At 37.3% G+C, this 27,788-nt stretch overlaps 1 protein-coding gene across 1 annotated transcript in view; it reads left to right on the forward strand.

Annotated features, from left to right (window-relative positions):
- Positions 1–5,238: 5,238 nt before the first annotated feature.
- The window catches only part of LOC131068412 (immune-associated nucleotide-binding protein 1), a 131,212-nt gene continuing 108,662 nt past the window's right edge, over positions 5,239–27,788 (forward strand). Inside the window, exons 1-2 of the mRNA XM_058003601.2 lie at positions 5,239–5,390; positions 5,554–5,738. Coding sequence (XP_057859584.1) covers positions 5,362–5,390; positions 5,554–5,738 — 214 coding nt within the window. The 5' untranslated portion in view covers positions 5,239–5,361. The remainder of the gene's footprint in view (positions 5,391–5,553; positions 5,739–27,788) is intronic.

Consider the following 27,788-nt stretch of genomic DNA (forward strand, 5'->3'; position numbering starts at 1 on the left):
ACTATCAATTATCCACTCATTAGAGTTGTCAATGTGAGAGACAAGAACTTTCTTGCCAGACACTTCTTCCTTTACTGCTACAAACACTATGTCTTCATTTTCTTCATCCTCTGATTCTTCATCAGTGACACCTTCATCCACAACAACTAAACAATTTCTTCTATTTCCTCCTTTATACTTTCTAAACCTCTTTGATTTATCCTTATTGTCATTGTTAGGACAATTAACAACTATATGTCCTATCTTGTTGTAGGAAAAATATTTCAAAGGAAGTTTACCTCTATACTTTCCAGTTTCCTTCGGAAGTCTTTTAGCAAGAAGAGCTTCAAACTCTATCAAAATCTCTTCATCGTCCATACCTCTGCATTGTCTGGATTCATAACTGGTACTAGTTTCTTTTCCTTTTCTGGATGGTACAGTAAATGCTTTAAAGGTTGACTCAGTCTTCTAAACATTGCCATCATAGCTATTCAACTCATATGCAGTTAACTTTGCAATAATAGAATCTAAGGACACCTTGGTTTTATCAATACACCTTAGTTCCTAGATAGCAGTAACTCTAATTGCATAGATTAGTGACAATGATCAAAGGACTTTACTAACAACAGTGGTATCATCAATAGTTCTACCAACGCTTTTGATATCTCCAACCACAGGCTTAATCCTAATGCCATACTGCTGAATGGTCTCACCTTCAACCATCCTCATATCCTCAAATTTACCTCTAAGACTCTCTTCCTTAGCTTGCTTTACATGCTCATCACCACCATAGATGTTTTCTAGTGCATCCTATACAACCTTAGGTGTGTCCTTGTCTTGTACATCAATAAACTCAATATCTGACAGGTTGCTGATAAGGGCTTCCACGACTTGCCCATTTTCTTGGATCTCTCTCTTCTGATCATCAGTCAGAGGTTTAGTGGGAGCCACATAGGCATTGTCAACATAGCTCCAATGTTGAGCACCCATACTCTTGATGTAAATATTCATTATATCCTTCCATATCTTAATGTTATCTCTATTAAACTTAGGACCTTCCCTCTTCGTCATTACAATGAGATCTTTTACCTCAAGTGGTTAAGATTATATCACTGAGGACCTAGAGGTGCTCTAATACCAATTGATGAGTAATGATGAATAGTAGATACCCCAAGCGGTACTGAGAGGGGGGGTGAATCAGTATAGAAAAAAACTGTCATAACAACTTATCTAGTTAAAGCAATACCAACAGGTTATCACCATTACTGAACTTAACCACGACAATACTGGTTAAACATAGTAAAACATCAAACACCATAAACTGATAATTTTGAACACTTCAAATACGATCAATACTTGATATCAACTTAACCCATAAACATATGCATGTGGTATACTAGTAATACCATAACCCATTAACTCTGCATGCATAATCTTTCAACCAAATAATTCATAAACATCACATGAAAAATGCATAACACATAACACACATATTTTTCACGTGAAAACCCAAATGGGGAAAACCACGGTGGGGATGAATACCGACAAGCTTGTTTTTGAACTCTTTTGAAGCTCGCCCTATTAGGAGCCTACTCCGGTTAAAGACTTTACAATAGGTTATGCTAGGAACCGATCCTGCTAGAGATCACCCAGTTAAGGGATGGCTATATACCCTGTTAAAGGTTACCTCACTAGAGGATTTGAAGAAGTCATTGATCTTGAGTCACCTTATTACAGGTTTTACAATAAGCCTATTAAAGGTACCCGGTAAAGGGATTTTCCAAGTATTGAAATGATTAGAAGACAGAAGGTAAAACTCTGATCTGATAACAGCACTACATGCCAAGGCAAATCCTTTTCATTTCCTCTACTCTGGAATCACACTCTTTAGTTTTCCTCCTATTGGTCTAGCAAGTATCTCATCACTCGGATACACATACACAACATTTTCCAACAACTTTACAATAACAAACATCATTGACCTTATAGACAATAGTTAGGTTGGTAGCATAAACCCTAAACCCTAAGCATCTTAGGTTTACAACACAGGCGGTCCAATCGTGACCATCCAAACACATTGCATAGAGCATTACCATTTCAAACAATTCACAAGATAAGTTGCATCATTCATTCATCACGGCACATGGGAATCAGTAACCCATCACACTCTCTTCTCATACTGTTAAGAAGAATGATCATTCCTGAGGAAGACTTCAAACGTGGTCGATCTTCTCATGCAAGATCCTCAAGGAAATCCTTCACCCGCACAAAGATGACGTGACACCTCGATCTCAATTACATCTCTTACCTAACTCATAATAGAGTATGATCGGTTGCATCGCATAATCCGGATCACCAAACCGATAACCCTAGAGCTGAGACTACAAACCGATAGTCCAACTTAGTGAAACCCTGACACCATTTGACTGCATCTCCTCATACCTCTTCATAGTGGTTCACTTGAACTTATTGACATCAATAAAAACATACATTATCATCATATAAATATGTTGGTTCATCATATGCCAATGATATCCAATAGGGTAGAGTTTAGCAACTACAAATTTCATTCATCAAATTCTAGTCTTAGATATTTCATGCAGATGTGAGAATGAAGGGTGATGGAGATAAATCATACTTCAAGGCTATTTCATTTGTAGTTTCTTTTTACAATCTATTCGACTTTGTAATCAGATTTGTTTATTTGGAATGTAAATCTCGTAGTCTTATATTTGTAAAAGAAAATATATTTTGTTTCAATTAGGAATTATGTTTTATGTTTGCATATTATAAATCTTATTATTTGTGAGTTTTCCAATTTATGTTAGATTAAATTTGAGGAGATGGTTTCCTTGCTTTCATTAATTGAATTAGAGTGGGAGTTCCTTGGTGTGTAGGCAGAAGTTTCAATATGAAGCAATTTGAAATAGGACTTAAGGGTGGGATTGTGTGAGATATTTGTTGCATGTCTCTATGAAACATGTAAGAAATTTTTTAAGAGTTTAAGCAATAAGATTCCTATGGTTGTAAATAGATGATCAAATTGTGATGTAGTTTACATGTGTTATAAAAAAAATTTATAAAAGATTTCCAAACGTGTGGTAGTTTACAAGTACAAATCCATAGGGATTTTAGAATTTTGTGATGTAAATGCTTTATAAGGCCTTGAATATGGAGAATATAAAGAGGGGATAAACAAATAATCTATAAATGTTTATGAATATCTAATGAAACATTTCAAATTACCTTAGGTGTCTAATGCAAGAGTATCCATGGTGGTAGGAAATTAAAATATGAATTTAGTATATTTAGAATTAAATTTAGAATATTTCTACTTAGGGTGTAGATTCTTGGATTTACAACTTGTGATAGCTCACAAATTCACTTCTAAATGATATCTATTCAAATGGGTACCAAGAATGAGTTTTGAGTGTATTTCTATTTTGAAGGTTCTATTGAGTGGAGTGGATTACCTGGTTGACTATTCAAGTTTGGAGGTTGATTTGACAAGGCATCTAATGACATTAAATACAACTTCTAAAGAGATTAAATTTTTTCTCCTTGGTTTTGGCACAATGTTTTTAGAGGATACCAAACCATAGGTTAACTCAAGTGGAGTTTCGAAACTGTAACTTTTTAATTTGTTATACTCTAAACTTTCATATTTAATAGGATGGTGAAGAAGAAAGGAGATGAATAGAAATCAGCTTTGAAGGCTATTTGTTGTTGTAGTTCATTCTTATAGATTATAAGACTTTGTAAAAAAAATTACGTATGTTAAATGTGAAGCCAATATGATCATATTTGTAATAGAGTAAAAATTTTCTTTTAATCAAGAAATATTGTCTATGGTCATAGATTGTAGATTTGGTTATTTGTTTGTTTTCTAGTTTATGTTAGACCAAATTTGAAGGATGAATATCCCCACTACATTACTATCATATAATAAAGATATGCATGAAAGTAAAATAAAATATATGAGCATAACATAATCCATGTAGATGAATAATTATCAACCACAAATCTTTAATATCTAATTATAATGCATAATACATCATAGTATCAAGAAACAATATAGAGTCAATAATGATCATGCAAAGAGGGGTTTCACAAGAGACAATCAAATAACATAACTTTGCATTGTAGTATTAAAAAATCTAAAGAACATAATACTTGTCTCCTTATTGAATGTTTCAATAATATTTCTTTTGAATGAATAGATCACTCATCCAAAAGTTTTTTATATAGGAAAAAAAAAACCAAACTTGAAAACAATGAGTGGTGCCCAAAACTATGGGCTAACCAACATTACACCCATCTTATGGTTCAAAAGTTTTCAAGTGGTCCATCCTTCAAAAATCTGTTTTACAAATATTTCAAGATGTGCCTTAAAAATTTTGTTGCTACAACAAATTTATCAAAATTAGATGACACTATTATATCTGAGTAAAATTGTTTGTATGTATCTCTTTTTAATTATCACTTTTAACACCTACTCAATATTCAAAAGAGAATAATGTACATCCTTTATTAAAATCTGAATCTTTAATAGAAACAAAATTTAAAGAAAACCATAGCAAACCCAAAAATAATATTTTTATTAATATTAAAAATTTACAGTCAAATAGTCCATACAACAATATTATGCAAATCCACAATACTTTCCAACAAATTAAATCTTAAATACAAACATAATAATAATAAGAAGAAAGTTAGCTATGACCAAAGTAAGAAGCAGTAATCATAAAAATATTAGAAATCAATCTAATTGAATTGGCAAAACATGAAACAGATAGGAAGAAAAAGGTCACAAATTTGTGTTTTGGGGGAGGCCATCATATTTATCAGAAAATGAAAAAGTAAAAAATATTCTAAAATGTACCAAACATCTATTTATAATATATAAAAGATAATAAAACATTAGAATCATCCCAGCAACTGTTTTTTTTTTTTTTAATTTAAGAAATATTATATATTTCTCTCGTAGAACTTTTTCTGGCAGACCCTTCCCAAAAAACACGCACTTAAAGTGACAATCCGGACGAGATGAGAATAAGAACCGGGCTTATGTAGCATAGCATCTTATCAGGTATGTTTTCTTTACATCACCTCACAGTTCACACCGCATTTTAGAAAAATACCCCCCTGTAATTGAGGAATCTTCCTCCTAAAGATATTCGGTGGCCGCCACCCTGCCTTATTTCCAACGCAATGCTTGCTTTTGCCTTTTTAAAGCAATATATTCCTAGGACAATCAACAACCACCACTTGTTTAGACAAATGATAGAAGATAATACATAACTGCATTTTTGTAATAAGGATTGGATGCCATTCTAAGAAAATTGATAAACTGAGTGAAGATTGGCAGTTTGGTGGGGAGGGATGAATTCAGGAAGAGAAAAAGCTGCGGGGTATTGTATTCATGGACCTCTTTTCTGTATTCAATAAAACGTGAACAAAATCTAGTACATTTATATATATTTCATTCTTTGCTATTGAATGTTTTTCAATGAAGTTTTATTTCAGTGAGCATTAATACGCCTTCCATCTGGATTACATTCTTCTGGTTTTTAGAATGGAAGCGACGACTTTAATTTTGATGGGGCGGACTGGTAATGGCAAGAGTTCAACTGGTAATTCCATAATTGGACGCAATGTGTTTAAACCAGGCTTCAGCTTTACATCTACCACGCAGGAATGCCAGTTGGAGCAAACTAGTTGGAAAGATGGCCGAATCTTAAAAGTGATTGATACCCCTGGTGAGTGTTCAGCCTCTTGTGTTTCGTATAACTCATAATTGATTGATATATTTCTCATGGTCTGGCAAATTTTCTATTGAAAATGGAAGTAGTAAACTATTTCCTTGATTAGTAATGGTCACAGCCTAAACGGCTATGTCCATATATTTACATATTTTTCTCATTGCTAAGCTCTTTATATCTACTTATCCCATTGATAGTGCAACTTTTTAGCAACCAGTGCGGATTAGCGAGTTTAGTATGAAATCAGGGCTCACTGAAGCGCTATGTGATAGATAGTGATAACCGTAAACTAGATATTAAGGTATTTTACATAGAAATAATACCAAAGGGTTGATGATGCATAAATCTCGTAATTACATTCGTAATTGGATCATTCTAAACTAGAGAAAATCACAATAAAAAGAATACCCTTTTCTTTAAAGTTGCCTATCAAACCAAACTGTATAATTTCTTGAAAAAGGAATTAATTTTGACAAGTACTTTTGTTTGTGATAAAGATCTCTTGGACCTTGTTCTGCACAATCTTCTTACATGCATCAATTGACCATAAAACTTTTAGGGGCGTGTTTCTCACATCGAGATTTGCAATTTTTTGAGCAAGTTATGTTTGGAGAAAAAAGTAATGCTGGTAAAGTGAGTTTGATGTTTAATTAGAAAAATAAAAAGTGCTTCCCACATTTAGATTTGCAATTTTTCAAATTTGTTATGAATGGAGGAAAAATTAATTCTGGTAAGTGAGTTTGAAGTTTAATGAGAAAAATAGAAAGAAAAGCTAAAATAAATAAAAGTTGGGAAAGAGAGAAATATGATAAGCTGTAATACCATTTTTATTGAAGAAGGCAAAAACATAGAAAAGGAAAGAGTGCTGTGTAGCAGTGGGAAACTCCAGAAGAAGAATAGTTTGTAGCTCTATAATGAGTAGTGATACACAGAAGTTGCTGACAAGTATGAAAAAACAAGTCAGACATTATAGCTTCAGGCAGTTATAGGAAAATTTGATATATATATATATATATATAGCAACAGTCAAATTATTGATAATCATTTTTCAATCTGAATATTTCAGTTTTAATCAATGTTTTTTATTAGATTAAGTGACAAAGGGCCCCAACCATTTATACATCCAATCAAAGCTGCCAGCAAGAAAGCAAGAGCTTGGAGAAGAAGCCTACCATCAGCACTAATCGAAGAGTTTATAAACAGTATAATACAACAGCATACTAATAATATTCAGAAACAACAGCCCAAGATCAGCTACAAGCTGAAAGTAAACACTAAGAGAAAACACCATGTGCCGTAAGCAATGTATCCCCATCCTTCTATCATCTTCTCGCCCTCAGATTCCCAGGTGGAAGAGGGACTAGGCTGCTTCGGTTTGGCTTTTTCCTTCCTCGTGGTTGCAATAGTTTAAACTTTTCGCTATCTTTCTAACAACTATCATCACACCCGTAACCGCTCTCTGCATTAGGTTCTTTTTGATCATGACCAGGCTCTCACTTTCATTCTCAAGGCGTCTTCTCAAGTTCCCATTCCTTTCACACCTGAGGTAGTTTTAAGGGGCTTTCAAATTGTGAACCCTAGTGCTCAAATCCTCAAGCTCTGGGGCCAGTACATTCCAATCCTCGGACTCATTGCTACCACCACGGACAGTCTGCTCCTCTTCCTCATCAACCCCATATTCCTTGAGAATGTTTAGACTTTCTAAAGCTTTTTGGAATTGAATCGCAATCGAAGGGAACTGAGAAAAGGAGTCATTTGCCACCAAGTTAAGGGTTCATCATTGGTTTCATTGATGTTGTCTCTAGCATCTCCATTGAAAGTAGTGTGTTCAGATTTTTTACAAGTTTCGTTAAGGGGTAAGTTTTTGTCCATATTGGTAGCAATCTTAGTAGCAGTAGAGATTTTGGACAGCCTTGCTGACCTTTGTTCACCCAATTAAGTGGTTCTATCTTTTATAGCAAGCTCACTATTAAATTTGTTGATTGCAGAGGAAGTGGAAGCAACAAGGCTAAATTCTCAAGGGACCCAATAATAGCTTATTCCGTTCTTCCATAATTCTTTAGGCCACTGTTACTAGGGGTATTAGTGGGCTTTTTCCCTTTACCTAGAGTTGATTTAGGGCCAATATCCACCGCAAGTAGCTACCTTAGCTTTACTTTATTGTCTTTATAAATGTTATGTTTAAATAAATAAACATTATATTTTTTATGACTTTTATGAGCCTTGTCCTTTTCTTGGAGCCTCCAAAGTTTCTTGTTTGATATATTTCTAATAGTTTAGAACAGAGAAACGGTCTCTTTATGTTATTTATATGAGTTTTATTCCCATTAAACTAGTATCAGAGTTTTTTATCTTTCTTTTTGTTTTTCTTTTTAAATTATTATAACTAAATTATATTAAAGCCATATATTCTATAATACATTGGAAACTAAATTCATGATATTAAAAATCTGGATGAATTTAAATTAGGATTGGAGAAGACAATAAGTATTGGAAGTAGCTAATAGCAAATGAAACCCCAAAAAATATTCAAAGCTATTTGATGGAGACCAGAAAGACAGATGCAAAACCCTTTAGTTTGATAGGTGTATCCTTGACAAAGACTATACCCTATAAAATAAAAGAAACTAGTGATGTAAATGAGGCTTAGATTATCCTCTTAGCCAATTATAAAGGGAGTGATAAAGTGTCAATACTGAAGATTAAAATTCTCTTAATAGATTTTGCAAGTTTACAAATGAAGGATGGTGAGTCTACTTCAAATATTCACACAATACTTTCACCCTTCAGAAAGAGAAAATTATTACTAAGAAAATTTTGAGGAACTTATAATCAAATTTTTACCCAATTGTTAGTGTCATGTGGAAGAGGCCAAGGATATCTCACAAATAGTAGTTGAGCTTAGTAGTTCTCTACAAACCCATGAGCAATCAATCCCTAAGCAAGTTTTCACTTTCTTCTTAAGGGAAATAACTTAAAACACCCATTAATGTAGAAGGTAGGATGAGATGAAGAAATAACTCTAGATCAAACTTGAGAGGCAAAGGTAAAAATAAAGAATACACAAATCATCTTTACAAACAATAAAAATGGTAGTAGCTCAATAAAAAGATATGATAATAATATAATGCAATTTTATTATTGTGATAAATATAGTCATTATGCGAGAGAATCTAAGAATAAGTAGTGTTAAGAGTAAAAGAAAAAGATGAAATATAGATGTCAAAAAAGTAGCTAAAGTCAAATAGTCAAAGAGCATCATCATGTGCAACATTGATGAGGAAGAAAGTGATAAATTTGATATTTTGAAGTGATGTATTAACCATGAGTTGTAATGTTAATCTACTTACATATATTGATAAAAATGTAAAGTTTGAGATAAAGTGGGATAGAATGAAATAATTCCAATTGTGAGAAAAAGGTATGTTTTGACCTACACGAAAAATAGAAACAAAATATATATTAAAGGAAGATTTATTAGCTCCAAGGATAAAAGAAAAGATTTTGAGTTATGGATAGTTTGTATAAATATTTTACAAGGTGTTGATAGAGAAAGATGAATACATCATATTTAACAAGAATGGCTGGAAGAAGCTCATAGTAATAATCTGAATGAAAACGTTAAGGGTGTTTTTGATAAAGATAAACAGGTTTTACAAGGAACCGAAACCTAAAGCTTTACAATAGCCGGCCAATAGCCAAACTGGCAAGAAACAACAGCGAAACAGGGAAGCAACCCCGAACAGAAACAAAAACAAAGGAAACGTAGACAAACAAGCCAAAGAAAAAAAGCTCTTATTTAAGTGAGAGCACCAGATCCTTGTTCTTTTGGATGGAAATCCTGTTGATTTCCTCAAGCTCCTCCATGATGAATCTGGAGGTACCCTTGTTGCTGCTTCTGCTCTTGGTTTTGGAACTAGGTCCAATAGTTTTGTTGTCTCCAGTAGCCATATCATCTCCTTCAAGATCTTTCACCGAATCACTGTGATACGATCTATAATCAGCAACCATGTTCTTAATCTTTTCAAGCCCCTCAATGCTGTTGTTCATGGATTCTTTACTAATGTTGACCAAGTTCTTGAGATTTTTCTTAATCTCAGCCATGGATTGTTCCACCTTATCAATACTTTGTTCGTGATTGCATTTCATCTCCTCAACATTGTGGGAGAGTTTTTGAGTCATAATCATGAGTTTCTTCGGTTTGCTAGGTTTAGGGAAAGCAATGAAAATGTCAATTATTTCTTTAACCCCCATTTTTTGGGTGTCAATTTCGTGCTCGACCCACTTCCAGTAGATCTCCTAGCTTCTGGTGGCTTCCATGACCAAATTCATCAGACTACCATCCTTCTGATTTCCATAGCTCTCTTCGTTGACTATGATCCCCTGTTTTTCTTTCTGGACATTGATAGGGATGTCTAGTTTAATCCATTGGTTTGTAGTCTTTGGGATATGATCCTTCATCGCTATCCTTTTATCTTTGGTGAGGCATTCGGCCTTGGAGATCAGCTTGCTATTGGTTTTGTATTTTCTAGCCACCCATCTGTAGGGATTATTGCTGTCGAGCATCCCAAGAGTGACCATCATTTCCTTTTCGTCCACAAGTTTGTATTCAGGGTCATCAACAGGGACCCCACTATCATCCAAGTCTATCTCCAAGTCAGAGACATCTTGGACCTTCTTTTGTAGGCCAATCTCAGTAAGTGGGGACACAATTTCAAGGGATTTAGCATGTTCCATGATAAGGACAATAAGTAGGGGCCATGAAGCCGGTCTAGGTAGGGGATGAGACCAAAATAAAAAAACTTCCTACCAGACATGTTTATTCTTTTTCCACTTCTCGCAAGTAGAGGGCTCTTGTCTATTCTTATCCCCTCCCATTATGCTCCTGGTCATCAAATAATAGGAGAAGGAGCTCACTGTCGCCAACTAGTCGCAGAAAATGGGCCATAGCCAAAGGATATCCAAACAATAGCAAGAAAACCACACAATGAGATAGGAAATCCAGTCACCGAGGAGGTTCCTAGCTTTTTTATTAGGGAATACCACAAAGAGTCATTTTCCTATCAACTCAGTCATTTCATGATAAGGGATCATTGATTAATGCAATAATCATTACGTGCTAGATCGCATATATTTTCGAGGAAAGCATCCCTGCTACTCCACCAGTTGGTTGCCACGTATCCCACTGCTAGATTGGCCAGTAGATCCACCACCTTATTGCCTTCCTAGTATATGTGTGAGATTTTGAAATGTGTCAGTTCATTAATTATATTTTCGCAGTCCTTGATCAGGCTGGCAATCGTCGAGCTAGGATCCATGCGACCACTCTAGAAGTTGACAGTGTTTAGCGAGTCAGACTCCAGCCACACTTTAGTAAACCCCTCTCTTTTAGCCATGTGTAGCTCAATGTGGGTAGCATTGGCTTCCATGTAGTGGTTAGTCTAGGTGCCCAGGGGTTGCACCACTGCGGAAACTAGTAGACTAGAGTGATTCCTAGCCACTCCCCCACACACAGTTGGCCCAGAATTTGCTTTAGCCACCCCATCCACATTGATTTTGATCCAACCCATAGGGGGACGATGCCATATAACATTTTTTCTGCACTTCTTGGTTTTTGGACTAGGTTGGCAACATTTCAATCAAATTTCCACGACAATATTCCAATCCAATTGCCACAAAAATATTCCAATCACATTGCGACGACAATATTCCAATCAATTTGCCACCAGTTGGGATGCTGGAGTTCCATAACAATTCATCCTCCCCTTGAGAGTGGGGGATGTGGATGCAATTCAACAAAGGTTGCATTGGTCTCAGATTATTATCAACAGAAGAGAGGTCTGGCCATTCTCCATTTCTAATGTAATAAACCACCCAGGGGCTAATTTTTCTAAGGCATAATTCTTTATAGGGGGGAGCCCAAATAGAGTCCGATAGGGGGCTATCGCTAGTCCACCCGTCATTCCAAAACCTAATTTTGGTACCATTACCTAGCATCCATCTACAGCCATGCAAGATAACTTTGGAGGAGCCATAGAAATTGCTCGAGAAATCAAAAACCGCATTGGAGAGCTCATAAGTTTCCAGAGTGTCTTGGACATCTCCGTAGCTGCTTGGATATCAGGGTTTTATTGAAGTCTCTCAAATTCTAGTTATCTAGACCTCCCATGTGTTTGGGCAAGCAAGCTTGATTTCAAGCCACAAGGTGTAATCTATTTTTGGATTCAGTTCCAGTCCATAATTTTTTTTTGAATTCTTTCCAATTTATCCGCGATTTTGATTGGGATTTTGAATAGACTCATGGCATAATAAACCAGGATGCCCTGAAGCGAGGCTTTGAGTAATTGAATCTTACAAGCTTGGATTAGCAAGGTGCCTTTCCATTGAGCCAATTTTCTTTGGAATTTATCTATAAGATTCATCCAAAAAGAGTTAGGAGTCGAGCCCTGGCAGAGGGGAAGGCCCGAATAGGAATCAAGCAAAGTTCCAATTTTGCAGCCAATAATTGAGGCAATCTTAACTTTCTTGTGCTCATGGGTGTTAAAGAAGAAGATGGAGCTTTTAGCCAGGCTAAGTTTTTGTCTTGAGCCATGTTCATATATATTTAGATTCATTTTTAAATTCTTGGCTTCTTTGATCAAACCTTCCCCCATCAAGAGAGTGTCGTCAAAAAATGGATTGTGAGAGCAAGTGGGGGCCTGAGAGGAGGGCCAAAGGCCCATAATATTACCATTTCTAACCTCCCTCTAAATTACTCTACTAAGAGATTCACTCATCAAAATGAAAAGGAAAGGTGGTAGAGGATCCCCTTGTTGAATGCCCCTAGACCTAGAGAAAAAACCAGAGGTAGATCCATTAATCAACACAAAGAATTTTGGGGTGGAAAGACATTGCTCAATAATTTGGATGAAGTTATCTCTGAATTCAAAGGCCTGGAGGATTCTGAGGAGGAAGCACCAATTAACTCTATCAAAAGCTTTCAATAGGTCAAGTTTCAAGAGAAAACCCCATTTTTTATTAATTGAAAGGGAGTGAATGTTCTCATGAACCACAATAGCAGAATCCAGGATCTGCCTTCCAGGCACAAACCTGTTTTGATGTTTAGAGATTAATGAGGGGATGAAAATATTAAGCCTAAGCACAAGAATCTTGGTGAAGATTTTATAAATAGAGTTGCAAAGGCTTATAGGTCTAAAATCTTGAAAAGAGTAGGCGTTAGATTTCTTGGGGATGAGGACAAGGAATGTGGCATTCAGTTCCTTCAGGAGAGAGCAGGATCCAAAAAATTCTTGAGCAGCAACTACCACATCAGAGTAGATACTTTTCCAAAAGTATTGGAATAAAAAAAGTGGGAAACCATCAGGTCTCGGACCTTGTTACCTTCAAAAGGGAAAACAAATCATCAATGAATAGAAACCATTTTTAAAATCTAGATTGTAGCCACAACTTTAAATATTTTAAGGGTGTTTCATCAATGAATACAAACCATTTTTTAAATCTAGATTGTAGCGACAACTTTAAACATGAGAAATGTATAGAATTACAACAAAAATTAATATTTAGGATAGTTATTCTACACCTATAGTCTCTAACACCTAAGGTATTGATGTAGGAGCATCTCTGGTTTTTGGCAATCTTGCATCAACCAAAAACATTTTCCTTTTAGCTTGTTTCCTATTTTGCAATTTCAATATTTCTTTTAACATTTCATTCTGTTTTCTCACTGGATGTTGTGGAGCTAGATTTGGTTTGTGGACATGTTCATCAATCTTATCATTTATCCACAAGGCATTTGGATCTTTTTTCAGCAAGTTCTCACTTCTGGAATATGGTACAATTTTCTTTCTTGTGTACCAAAGCTGCCTGGACCTATTTTCTATTCACGATTCTTGTAAATATTTCTTATAGCTTGCAAAGCTTGATTATGTTGTTTCCAACATTCTTTGGTTCATGGCCGACCTTCCCTTGCGTCCGTACTTCAATCTTTGGATTTTTCAAGGGATCTCTTTGGCAGAGGCCAGTCTTGTTGCTTAACATGTTTCATCTTGTTCATTGGTATTTGTTTCATCTTGGGGTGACACAAACCATTCTTGATCATATAAATCAATGTAATTAAGCATTTTGAAATCAATTTTGCAACATAGAAGAAAGATCTGATGTTTGGGAGTTTCATAGTTGGTACGCATTCTTGCTTGAGTCGAATATTGCATAACATGCATGTTTTGTACTCAAGCCTGTGAGACGAATCTATGAGCCCACATGTTCCCAAAAGTTTGTAATTATTTTTTATGATATATTAAATCTGATTCTACATTGCCTCCATCACACTGTGTTGTTTATGTTGTATTATATTTGTTCCATGGTCCAGATTGTTCTCTTTGAGGACCCTCCTAACCATGACTACACCAGGTGATATCAAAGAAAGATTTTCTCCTGAAGATTGTGGAGTCCTATAAGATTTTTTTTGTGTGGTGGTAGAATTGAGGATTGGATCCACAACTACAGATGACTCACATGAAGATTGAGCGAAGAAATGCTAGAGGTGGTGGAGTGTGTGGGAATGCAGACCCTGCTATGATGGAAATGTTGAGAGGAATTACAGTCTGATTAGAACTTGTTGTAACAACCCAAAGTTGAGGTTGACATGTTGAAGATGCGAGTGTATATGGTGAAAATGGATAACAATAATAGCGATATTGAAAGGCTAAATAGATTCAACCACAAAACCCTAGCATAACAACAACAAACATCCACCATAACATATGAAGATTACCTAAGACAATGCAAATCAAATGAAATCACAAAGATTATACCATCACATGTCCAATAGGGTTTTGATCTCCATTCTTCCTATCTCCATTGATCTTGCTTGATATATTTGCTCTCAGATTTTATGTGCACAAGAGCTCAACAAAGAACAGAAATGTGGTTGCAAGTAGGATCGTAGTGTAGTCAAGTCCTTAAGATGATTGATTAGGGTTGATAATGAAGGAAGTATCTCCTTATATAGAAGAGACTATATGAAATGGAGAGATAAGATTGAGAGGTGTAAAAGGAGGTCGGCTATGCTTAGAGGGTAGGTAAAAGAAATAATAAAATAATGAAAGGGGTAGGTAGTGTATGAATTAAGAGATGAATGACATGTGTCATGGGTAGAAAAGGTTAATGAATTAATTAAATAAATAAAGATTTATTTAATTAATAGAAGAAGTGGGATAATTAAATAAATAAGATATTTATTTAATTTAGGAAAAAAAGATAATTTAAATAAATAAATGTATTTATTTAAATGAGAAATGAGGCTAGAAGAGGATAAATGAATTAATTAAATAAATAAAGATTTATTTAATTAATAGAAGAATTAAGCTTAGATAATTAAATAAATAAAATATCTATTTAATTAAACATGTCAATTTTAGCTGTCTACATTTTGCCCCTCTTTGAGACAATGCGGCTTGTCGCGTTGTTTCAAAGAAGATAAGATGAACTGATATAGAGTTGCCCCAGGATGGGAATGATATTTTTGCCCCTCTTTGAGACAATGCGGCTTGTCGCGTTGTTTCAAAGAAGATAAGATGAACTGATACAGAGTTGCCCCAGGATGGGAATGATATGCCCCCTTGAGAGATTGGATGAAAATGTGTCTAAAAAGATCACAGACAATCTCTCGATAAGAAAGATGAGATAGAATGGACTTACTGGATAAAGTGACAGAGTCACGGGATAAAGAAGACTGACTCGGGAGGTGAGGGCTAGGGCTAAGGTAGTCTATAAGATAGACCACGGGGGAAAATACATCCTCATTGTCATCTACACATCCACGAGAGCAGAGTGCAGAGAGAGAAAAGAGCAGCAGCAGTCAGCAGTGATGGCCTTCGTTCTTAGATTCGACCACGTTCGCCAATTCCAGAGGCGAGCAGAGGTAGGAGAGCTGGTAAGTACCGCAAAACCTCCTTGTACTTTGATGCATTTATTGTTGTCATTAATGCATGGTAGATAGGGCAATAAATGCGCTTTAGGTTAGGGTCCAAAATATGTCAAAAACATCCAGGCCCATCTATGCTCGCGAGGCGCGTCTGTGTTGGTGCTAGGTGCGTCTATGATGGAAAACGCGTTTGTGCCAAATGCAGCCGCGTCTGTGATGTGTAGGCGCGTCTATGCCAAAAAGGCACGTCTGTGTCAGCCAAGCGCATTTGTGTAGAGCATAGGCACGTCTGTGTAAAATAGGCATGTTTATGCAGTCTTCAAGCGCATTTATGTCAAGTAAGCGCATTTGTGTCCAAAAAATGTGAATTTGTGTCTTCTAGGTCAAATCGACAGTTGTGTGATGAACATACACTGTCGATTGGATAAACTATTAAGAGGATACACTCAAGCAGGTCCTCTAGGGAAGACGAGAATAGATCAAGGCACTTTGTGATGAACAGTGAGTACCAAGATAGAGTACTTTGTGATGAATAGGGAGTATGAAAATATGAGCAGCACTTTGTGATGAACAGGGAGTGCAAATGTGAGCAGCACTTTGTGATGAACAGGGAGTGTCACACACGTAGTACTTTGTGATGAACAGGGAGTACTACTAGGATAGATAGCAACACTTTGTGATGAACAGTGAGTGTCACTAGAATAGATAGCAACACTTTGTGATGAACAGTGAGTGTCACTAGGATAGAATGCCATATGCACTTAGATAAAAAAAAGTAGCGTTTTGTGATGAACAGTGAATGCCACAATGACTGACATGATTGATTTTCTTGACTGTAGGAGTATTTGCCTATGCTGGAGTCACAGGAAAGATTCCCATCGACTCAGAGGTTGTGACCTGAGTTGATAGCTGAGGACCGAGCTGCGATTGAGGCTATGGGATTGAGACATATTCTATATGTGCCTGAGTTTTGAGTGAACATGGGATTGTTGACTACACTGGCGAAGAGGTGGCACTCAGAGACTTGCACTTTTCATTTGCCGATGGGGGAGATGATAGTCACCTTGGAGGATGTATATAGGATTATGCGGATACTGATTGATGGGGAGTTGATTTTGTATGATCGAGATAGAGACAGGGATGCCCATAGATGAGTTTTCTAGGATCCGAGACTGGAGATGAGGGTGGGACATGTGGCATGGGATACCATGACATGGATAGGATTAGCACTACCATTAGTATTGGCAGGAGTGATCAGTGGGTTTCTCTGTATCAGTTTTGTACCATTTTTGTATGATGATGTAGACACCTGTGGGTGATTATAGCCATATGATTTTGACATCATTGTATCATGAAACTTTATATATATATATATATGAGATGATTCATCTTTGTGGCAGCTATATGCATATGTACCTATGTGATGAGATGTTCTTATGTGATGCTTATGATATGGATGCAAATATGTATATGATGCAATGCAATATTTTTTTCTTTTATGTTTTTATATGTGTATGCATGATGCAAATGTGAATGTATGTAATGCAGATGAATATGATAATGCAAATATAAATTGTGTTAACAGGTGTTGTGTGCAGGATGTGATGCAGTTGTGATATCTATATGTATGTATGAAATGCTAACATGTGGTAATGTAGGTGCAACTACATGAAATGCAAATGTTTTTGGTGTGTCATTATACTCCGTCATGTGATAGCAGGCTATGCGGACTCGAGAAGGACGATGGAAGTCAATCAAGAAAGGGGGATGGAAGATAGAAGATATGAAAGTGAAAGAGCTTCTTGTGCTTTATCATCATTGAGCTTTATTATGGAAAAATAGGTTATGACAACCGAGGCATATGTTGGACCCAGAAAGTCATTGTACCTATTTGCATGGAGAGAAGATAGTCACAAACAAGGAGTGCCCCAGTTCACACTAGACTCACAGTGTCCTCATATCCTTGGACAAGTCATAGCATTACTAAGAAACAATCCATAGATAGCAAATACAAATAGGTGACGATACCCCATCCTCGCCTTTCTAGTCAAAGACATCCTGGAGATAAAATCTCTAGTCAGAGACATCCTGGAAAAGCTAAAAGACATGTCACCAAAAAAGATGAAATCAAAAGAAAACCAAGACTCGACACCAACATCCACTGTAGTCCTCAAGTTCAGTGTCTCTTGTCACTTGTATAAGTCTTATTTGATTGTGGTCACAATGTTTACTTTCACAAAAAGTATAGATAACACTGAACCATAATGTTGTCTGAGTTTGTTGAAAGATTTGATTTGTTGAAACCCATTGTTGCTGCTATGTCTCATCTGAAACTGACTGAATCCATGAAACTGATACTTTATTGCGGAGAAGATGAAACTTTATTGTGGATTGGTGATGCAGATGTTGCTTTATTGCAGATTGTGCATGGATAGACTGAAGAAAACTAGAAGAAGTTGTACTCCTCGAAACATGTGATGTTCTCAGTTCCACACCCATCACTAGACGTAGGATTTGCCTTAGCCACAGATAGGAGCTGATTTATTATGGATGGAAAGGGAGGTGAAAAGGGAGGTTTATTATAAATGGCTAACCAATCTTGGGTAGATCAATAACAAGCCATGATGGGAATGGGTAAGTTTATTATGGATGAATTGGTTGTGAGTGTGTGCAAAGTGAAAGGATGAAAGAGAATCCTTAAGGAGGGAGGAGCAATGTCTCTACGCATGGCACTGGTGACCCAGTTTTTACCATGGTACTTGCCCAGGGCACCACTGAAGTGGTTTTCACCGTTGGACGAAATTATTTCTCTTTACTTTTTTTGATTTTTCAATGTTTTTTGTGTCACAAGGTGCTTGTTTGTTAGGTTTTCACCAAGTAATGATTTTTTTTGTTTATAATTTTTTTTGTATTTTTGAATTTTTTGATTTTTTTTGTTTTTTTGAATTAGGATACTCTAAAGAGCTATGTGTAGAACCTGCGAAGGTGCATGCCATTGATAGGATCCTCCAAAGGTTCAACTTCTGTAGTTGAGAGCTGATATGCACCAGATCCATATGCTGCTGTGATGATTTAAGGACCAAGCCAATTTGGTTCGAACTTGCCCTTCTTCTCTCTGTCTTGCTGATTTATGGGATTTTCTCTGAGAACCAAATCACCTACCTCAAATGTGAAAGGCTTGACCTTGTGATTGTAGCTGCAACTCATTCGTTGTTGATAAGCCTTGAGATGATTAAAAGCAGTTTGTCTTTGTTGATCCAGTAGTTCCAGTTCTTGTAAGCGAGAGACCCTATAGTCTTCATCACTGATGATGTTTTGCAAAGAGACCCGTAAAGAGTGTAGCTCAACCTCAATAGGCAAGATGGATTCAGCACCATAGACAAGTGAATAGGGTGTAGCTCCTGTAGGTGTACGGACACTTGTGCGATATGCCCAAAGTGCAGGATTAAGTTGGATATGCCAATTATGGCCAGCGTCATCGACTGTCTTTTTTAGGATTTTAGGGATTGTCTTATTAGACACCTCAGCTTGACCATTACCTAGGGGATAATATTGCATGGAGAAATGATGTGAAATATGGAAGCAGTCACAGAGTTCACAAACATCCTAGTTTTTGAAGGGACGCCCGTTATCAATGATAATGGAAACAGGAATACCGTATCGACAAATGATATAGTTGAGAATGAACGTAGCAATCTATTTTCTAGTGACCTGTGTGAGAGGTACAGCTTCAATCCATTTTGTGAAATACTCTGTGGAAATGATGATGAATTTATGACCATTGGAAGAAGGAGGGTGAATCTTGCCTATGAGGTCGAGTCCCCACTGACAAAAGGGCCAAGGAGATGCAATTGGTTGAAGTTCTTGTGTTGGCACATGTATGAGGTCTCCATGAATTTGACATTGCTTACATTTCTTGACAAACTGATGTGAGTCTTTTTCCATATTGGGCTAGTAATATCCAATCCTGATGAGTTTCTTCGCCAAGGTAGGACCACTAGCATGTGGACCACATATCCCTTCATGTACTTCATGTAATGCAATCTGAGCTTCATCGCCTTCTAAACATCTAAGAAGAGTGCCATCTAGACCTCGCCAGTATAGGATATCAACTAAAATGACATATCGAGAGGATTGACGAATGAAAGTGCGACGTTGGTTATTTGATAGATCAGGAGGTAGGGTATTATCACGAAGGTATGTGAAAATGGAACCATATAACTGGGACACGGGACCGACAACACATATCATCTCAGTAGGAATGATTTCATATGAAGGAACCAAAAGGTTATCCACCAAGAACTCATAGCGGGTCTCATTTGAGGTAGATCAATCAGTGAAGCAATTGTAGCCATGGCATCTGTGGCTCGATTCTGCTCTCTTGGTATCTGCTCAAAATCTATCTTTGTGAAGTGTTATTTCAGGTCATCCACCATTTGTTTGTAAGGCATTAATTTTTCATCTTTTGTTTGGTAATCATTAGTTTCTTGACGGATTACAAGTTGAGAGTCCCCAAAAACACGAAGTTCCTGGATCTTCCACTGAACTGCAATCCGTAATCCAGTTGTTAATGCCTCATATTCCGCTATATTGTTAGTGCAAGGAAATGATAAGCGGTATGATTTTGGTATAGAATCCCCTTGAGGAGTTATAAAGAGGATGCTAGCTCTTGCCCCATGCTGTGTGTATGAGCCATCGAAGTACAGTTGCCATGGCTTTGCATGTGACATTGTTAAAATGGATTCATTTGGAAATTATGAACTTAGAGGAGCATCATCTATCATGGGGGCATCTATTAATTGATCTATGATGGCTTGTCCTTTTATTGCTTTTCTGTCTACATACTCGATGTTGAATTCACTCAGGATCATTACCCATTTGGCCAGTCACCTAGTAAGTGTTGCTTTATTGAGAAGGTATTTCAACGGATCGATTCTTGCAACCAGCTTAGTCTTATGAGTGAGCATGTAATGTCGTAATTTATGGGAAGCAAAGACCACGGTGAGACATGCACGCTCAATTGGTGAGTAGTTTAGCTCATATCCCACTATTGTGCGACTGATATAGTATATTGCTTTTTCTTTGCCCTCAGCAATTTGTTGTCCTAAGAGTGCCCCCAGTGCTGTTGGAGTAGCTGATATGTATAGTAACAGAGGCTGATCTAGAACTGGTGGCATCAGAACTGGTGGATTCAGAAGATAATCTTTAAGTGTCTGGAAAGCCTGTTGACAATTATCATCCCATTTGAATTTGATGTTTTTATGTAGCAAGTGCTGAAAAGGATTACACTTATCTGCAAGTTGCGCTATGAATCTTCGTATGGACTAGAGTTTGCCTTGTAAAGATCAAAGTTGACTGATATTTCTTGGTGGTTGCATCTCCAAGATGGCTTTGAATTTTGTTGGATCTGCTTCGATTCCTCTTTTGGATACAATGAATCCTAGGAGCTTCCCGGAGGTTACTCCAAAGACACATTTCTTGGGGTTTAATCTTACTTTGTATTTTTCCAACCGATCAAAGATGACTGAAAGTATGTCCAAATGTGTATTTTTGTCTATTGATTTGCTCAAGAGGTCATCAACATAATCTTCCATGGTTACGTGCATGAGATCATGAAAGATAGTAGTCATAGCTCTTTGATATGTAGCACCTGCATTTTTTAGCCCGAAGGGCATGACATTCCAACAGAAAGTTCCCCATGGACAAGTGAATGATGTTTTGTGTTGATCCTCGGGCGCGATCCTTATTTGATTATAACTAGAGAATCCATCCATCAATGATAACATTTCATGACTTGTTGTGAGATCAACAATAAAGTCAATATTTGGTAATGGGCAGTCATCCTTTGGACAAGCTTTGTTGATGTCTCTGAAATCTGTACAAATTCTGATGTTGCGATCTAGTTTATTGATAGGCACTAAGTTGGAGATCCATTCAGGATAATCAATTGGGTGTATGAATCCGACATCCAATAATTTCTCAAGTTCTACTTTGACTAGTAATGCCACCTATGGATGCATCTTTCTTAATTTCTGTTTCACTGGTTTCGCCCCCGGTTTAACTGTCAAATGATGCATTACCAAATCCAGGTCTAATCCAGGCATATCAGCATATGACCAGGCAAAGTTGATTTGTCATTCTTTGAAGAAACTGATGAATTTTGACCTTTCTGACTCTATCAATGATTGAGCCAGGAATATGTTGTGTGGAACCTCTTCTGTACCCATGTTTGTTCTGATAGTCTCCTCTACCAACATGGATGACTTTTCCTCATATGATGCTGGGAGAATGTCGAGCCTTCCATCTTTGGGTGCCTTAGAGAGGTTTTCGCCCTCAAATACATCCTTTCTTTTTATTTTTTTAGGGTCAGATAGTGCCACAGTGTGGTTTTCGCCATAAGACCCTTGGTTTGTTCTTATTTTCACATTTTTGCGACTAGAAGGTCTGACACCCTCACCAAAATATGCCATGCTATTGAGTTCTATGGTGTATCCCGCTTTGTGGTCCCCAGGGGGAAGATCATCTCGTATGCCCAGATAGTCAATAAAAGCTCCATCATTTTGGAATGTGTCAAACTGTGCAGGTCCTTCATGATCCCAGTCAATAAGTTGGTGGTGAACAAGGAGAAGGCCTTTAATGTCCTCAAAGTTAGCTGGGCTAAGAGTGAAGATGTAGTTATATTCGGGTATGTCATGGTAATTATTGAGGTCATCGATAGCACTCTCCTCATCAATCTCGATCGTGAATGAATCCAAATTATCATCACTAGTAGCGCATTCTGGGATAGGGGTTCTCATCCTATGTGATTTCAACCTAGGACCTTGAGACAAGGACTGTGTGCAATCCTCATGGGTTGTTTCTTGACCAACTTTGAATCTTTTATAAAATTCCTCTTCTTCTATGGGTTCATCTAGTTCTCCGAATATCTTGGTGAGCTTGTAGTCACTGGAAGACTTGTCTAAACCCCATTCCCATTCATTGGAGTTTGTGGAATAGCGATCCTCTTGTTGAACTTTGGCAGCTTTGATTTGTAAGGCTTCTTCTGTTCTTTGGGTGTGGACCTTGGAAGTCAAGAAACCAAGTCCTTTCGAATGTTCCTTTTTGAAAGTCAATTCAGGTTGTAAAGGCTCAATGATTCCTTCCTTTCATAACCCTAGAGGGCTTTTTCCATCATACCCAAATTTTTGTAGAATCTTGAAACCTTTGCCATATTTCTCACATGGTAGACTGATGTGATCTTGTGTATCATCTTCAATGTCTTTATAAAGCATTTTGTATAAGTCTTCCTCTTCAAGTTCACCCCATCTTTGAAAGGTAGTAGGGTCCCATTTAAGTACCATGATGGATACTTGCTTGTTAGGATGTGGTCTTCCATATTCTTTTGGTGAACTCATGACTTGTCGTAAGTACATGGTCTGATTTAAAGTGTATTCCCCCATGCCCTTGTCCTGAAACTTGCCTTTAAGCTCACCTTGTTTTGATGTTGAAGGTTTTAATGAATCAGGGTCAATGTATCCTGAAGAAGGAATAGCTTCGCGATTACTGGGAATGATGGTCTCAGTTTTTGATCTTAGGTTATTGCAATATATGAACGGATTAGGATCACCGATAACTGTTACTTCTATTCCATTGTGAGGAAACTTAATGCATTGGTGATATGTAGATGGGACTGCCCTCATTTCATGAATCCAAGGATGTCCTAGCAATATGTTATAAGTGAGATCTAGATCTAGGACTTGACAAACCACATCCTTCGTAATTGGCCCAACTCTGAGAGGTAAGGTGATTGTGCCCTTAGATGAACGCTCTTCATCATCATATACCTTGATGGTGATTTGATTTGTAGAATTCACAGCTTTATCAGAATATCCCAATTGTTTAATTGTGCTCAATGTACAAATGTTTAGACCTACTCCTCCATCTATCAGGATTCATTTTATTCGATGTTTGTGTATGAAGGCCTCAATATGTAGTGGTGCATTATGTGGCTGACTTACGGAGGCATCATCGGCTTCTATGAATGTAAGGGAGTGTGGAATGGAAAGGTATCCCACCATGGCTTGAAACTAGTCCACGTTCAGATCAGTAGGAACGACAGTGTCTCTCAAGGTTTTGTCAAGAATAGCTTTATGTGCAAGGGATATGCGTAATAGCTCCAGGATGGAGATGAGCGTGGGTGTCTTCCCTAATTGTTCTACAAGGTCATACTCAGGCTTCGTTGATGACAAAGTGGTGTTTTTAGCTGGGGCACCTTGCAAAGTGATTTTACCTCAGCGGGTTGTGACATTACATTCAGAGGTAGGTTCGGAAGAAGATCCAACACCTTTTAGGACAATCCTGGGTCTTCGGGTAGAATTCTCAAGGTTTTTGTCCTTGATGATAATGGTAGAGACGTAATTGTCCATTGAAATGTGATTGATGGTTGAATCATAGTTATAGGATGTTCTTGTATAGTTGGTTTGGTCATCTGAGGCTTTAGCTTTTCCCTTGTCATGTTTTGGGAATGGTTCCTTAAACATCTCATGTTCTTGATTGGATGAGTGTCCCTCAATCTCAATGTCACCTCTATCAATGAGATTTTGTATGATTTTCTTCAGTCGATGACAATTTCCTATTTTATGACCCTTGCTCTTATGAAATTCACAATACTCATCATCATTCCACCAATTTGGTTTAACCTTTGGTTCATATGGAGGGAAATATGGAACTGTGATTACCTTGTTTGCCATTAGCTTTATGAAAACTGACTCAAGTGGTTCTCCCAATGGAGTGTACTTCCTTCATGATCTGGAAGTTGTTTGAGTATTCACTTGATTGTTTGTAGAACTTGATCCTGAAAAAATGAATTTGGGTCACACTATGTTGGCATCAACCACACCATCATTGACTGTGTTCTTGTTTCTATTCCAAAATCTTGGCTTGTCTTTTCCCTTAAAGTCATCTTTGTTTTCCTTGAATATCTTAATGACTCCTTGTTCAATTAGGACCTTTTCTATCGCTAAGCCTTTTTCAATGACATCCTTAAAGGTGGACAAACAAGCTTTCCTTAGATCATAGCCAATGTCTTTGTTAACATTTTGTGTGAACATCTCTACCATTTGTTTTTGTGGAATTTCACAAGAGCATCTGCTAGCTAGATTCCTCCATCTTTGTAAAAATGATGCAAAAGACTCTCCCTCTTTTTGCTTGGTGTTGCACAAATTAGGGATTGATATGTCTGTCTCTATGTTGTAGGAGAAATGTTGAATAAATGCCTCTGCTAAGTCACCCCATGACTTAATACCAGGTGGAAGTTGGGAGAACCATTCCATAGCTTCATCACCTAGGCTTTGTGGGAATAATCTCGTCAGATATGTCTCTTCTGAAGCTACCTCAATGCAAGCTATGAAAAATTGTCTTATGTGTGCCTTAGGATCCCCTTTTCCTCTATACTTATCAAACTTAGGCATCACAAAGTGTGTAGGAAAAGGAGGCATTGGAATGTTCTTGTCAAATGGATAAGGACATATGTCTCTCATTGTGTATGTTGGCTTCGGTGTATTTCTGTCCTCCATTTTCTTTTGTAAGTCCCTGATTTGTTGCTCCAAATTGCTCTTAGGTGGAGATCGACTTCTTGGACCATACCCCATGCTTGAGGCACCAATTGGAGGAGAAGCATGTTGCATATATGGATGATATTGATCATACACATGTTCATATGGAGGAGGTCTATAGTGATGCTGCATATATGGACCACTTGGTATAGATTCATGTTGAGGAATGCCATATCTACTTTGTCCCTATATACCATACTCTACAGGCATGTCATGTTCTAATGTGTTGCCCCCAAATTTGACACAGGGTTTCCTTGTGTCCAAATTTTGAGCATGCCTTTGAATATCCAATTCCTTTGGTGGTTGATCCTTAGCATTGATGTGTGATTGAGCATATTTCTCTTCATAAGACTTCCATAATGGTCTACGAAGGTGAGTATCATATGCTTGACCATGTGTATGTGGGACCTCTGATTTTTGAAACAAAGATGATGGTGATTCAGGTACCATATGTGGTCCTCTATTGCCTCCACTATTAGGTCTCCTTTGATCCATGTTGGAGTGAGTTTGTTGCAAATTTTGATTTTCCATTATTTGAGACATGTCAAAATCATGAGGTATCTTGGCTCCACTTTGTGCCATCATTTGTAAGAAGTATTGTCTATCCCTCCTCATTATTTCCTCAACCAATCGATTGAAATGGGGACTCATAATGGATTCTTCCACATCTGCTAAATGTACAGAAAAGTTGTCCATATTGTCATTATGTGTAGCATTGTTGTTTGTAGTGTCCATGTTCTCAACATTTGGAATGTTTCTATAGGCATCCATGTCAGGTAATGTAGTATGATCAGAATTGAAAAAGATATCATTGTCATACTCATAAGAACTCATGTTTGCGGACTCATGAGCCTCTTTAGTTTCTCTCCTAGATTTTTGTGAACGAGTTTCAACCATGAACTAGGTAGTGACTAAGATGTGTGTGACTAGATGAAAAATGGAAAAAGTATGGAAGACCAAGAGTTGGATGGAATGTAAATGAATTTGAGGTGTACTTGCAATTTCCAAAGTGTAAGACCAAGTATATATGTAGTAGAGTAGGTGTGACTTCCAAAGAGAGGATGGTTTCTCTTGATGAGGTAAGTTGACCTTGACTCTAAGTAAGATCAAATGAGACCCAAAGGTGATAGACCTTGATGAGGGACCACTTAGCAAAATGTTGTTGTATGTAGTGTGTTGACAAAGTATAGTGAGGACAAGCAAGTGACCTTTTGACTCAAGTTTAGACAAATATGAATGTAATGCAAGATGTAAAGCAATGATGAACTTTGTGAGACCCAAAGACAAGTTGAATGCTAAATGAAACCCTGGAGAAATGACCTAGGAAGCACAAGAATTCTGAAACTGACTGTGTTTGTTTGTTGGACTGTAAAAAAAAAAAATTCAATTCTAAACACAGACGCGCCTGTATACTTCACAGACGTGATTTCCTGACACAGACGTGGTTCTGTTTAACACAGACGCGTTTCTGAGATTTTTTGCAAAATTCACTATTGATTCTAGAAACACAGACGCGTTTCTACCCTTCATAGATGCGATTATACAACACATACGCTATTATGTTAGACACAGACGCGTTTCTACAAAATTTGTGCAATTTTTTCCAATCTGTGAAGTTGTTTTGTTGTGATCAAATATGACTGTTTGACTATTTTTTCATGACAAGAGGACACAGTGTTGATGAAGACCCAATGTTTGCAAGTATCTAGACTCAAAATGACTCCCAAAAAAAGTGTGTTGTTTGATGTAAAATTGTTTTGCATACACTTGAAGACACAAAAGACACAATGTTTTGCTATTTGGCCTTGAATGTTTGAATGTTTAAAATAAGTCAAGAACAATTCTTATGGCTGGCCAAGACAATAGTTGTTGATCCCACATGGGGTTTTACCCCCAAGGCTACGCTATTCAGAGCGAATACTTAGATGCTTGACCTCACTGGCTCCACCCTCGGCAGTCACTTCTCGGGTTAGCCAAGCATCAGTCCCCATGAAAACTCCCCATGGCAAAATTTGTATCTCTACTAAGAACCGTATGTGTGTGGGCCGCTACCAAAGGTCCGACCTCTTGCCCCAACAACTCAAAGGATTTTGGCTTCTAAAACAAAAATATGCTAGTAAGGGCATCTGCTCGTGTGGCCATACATGTGGCACTTTCAGCTCTGTAAATACAGAAGGCTCCCAATCGGTGGGGGTTACGCCCTACAACTGATCAAATAAATTTGATCAAACAGGTTTATGGGGAGACATAGTGTCGGTATGAACTAATCAGCACACGTTATCCATAGTTTTCACCATGAATACAGTTGTTTATAGTGGTTTGGAAGAGGTGGGTTTTCCTCGCTACCACTTGGGTCGTTCTCTTCTCACTAGTAGTCCTAATGACCACATGGGAAGACAGGCCCTCTAAAGATTAAACAAAAAGATCCCATTGCTCAAGACACAAAAGACAATGATTCATTTTAGTGCACCAATTGAAGTGTTTGCTAGTCTATGAAAACAAGGCACACAATGAAAATCCAAAAAACCC

This window comes from Cryptomeria japonica, chromosome 3 (assembly GCF_030272615.1).
Source record: "Cryptomeria japonica chromosome 3, Sugi_1.0, whole genome shotgun sequence".
NCBI lineage: Eukaryota > Viridiplantae > Streptophyta > Pinopsida > Cupressales > Cupressaceae > Cryptomeria > Cryptomeria japonica.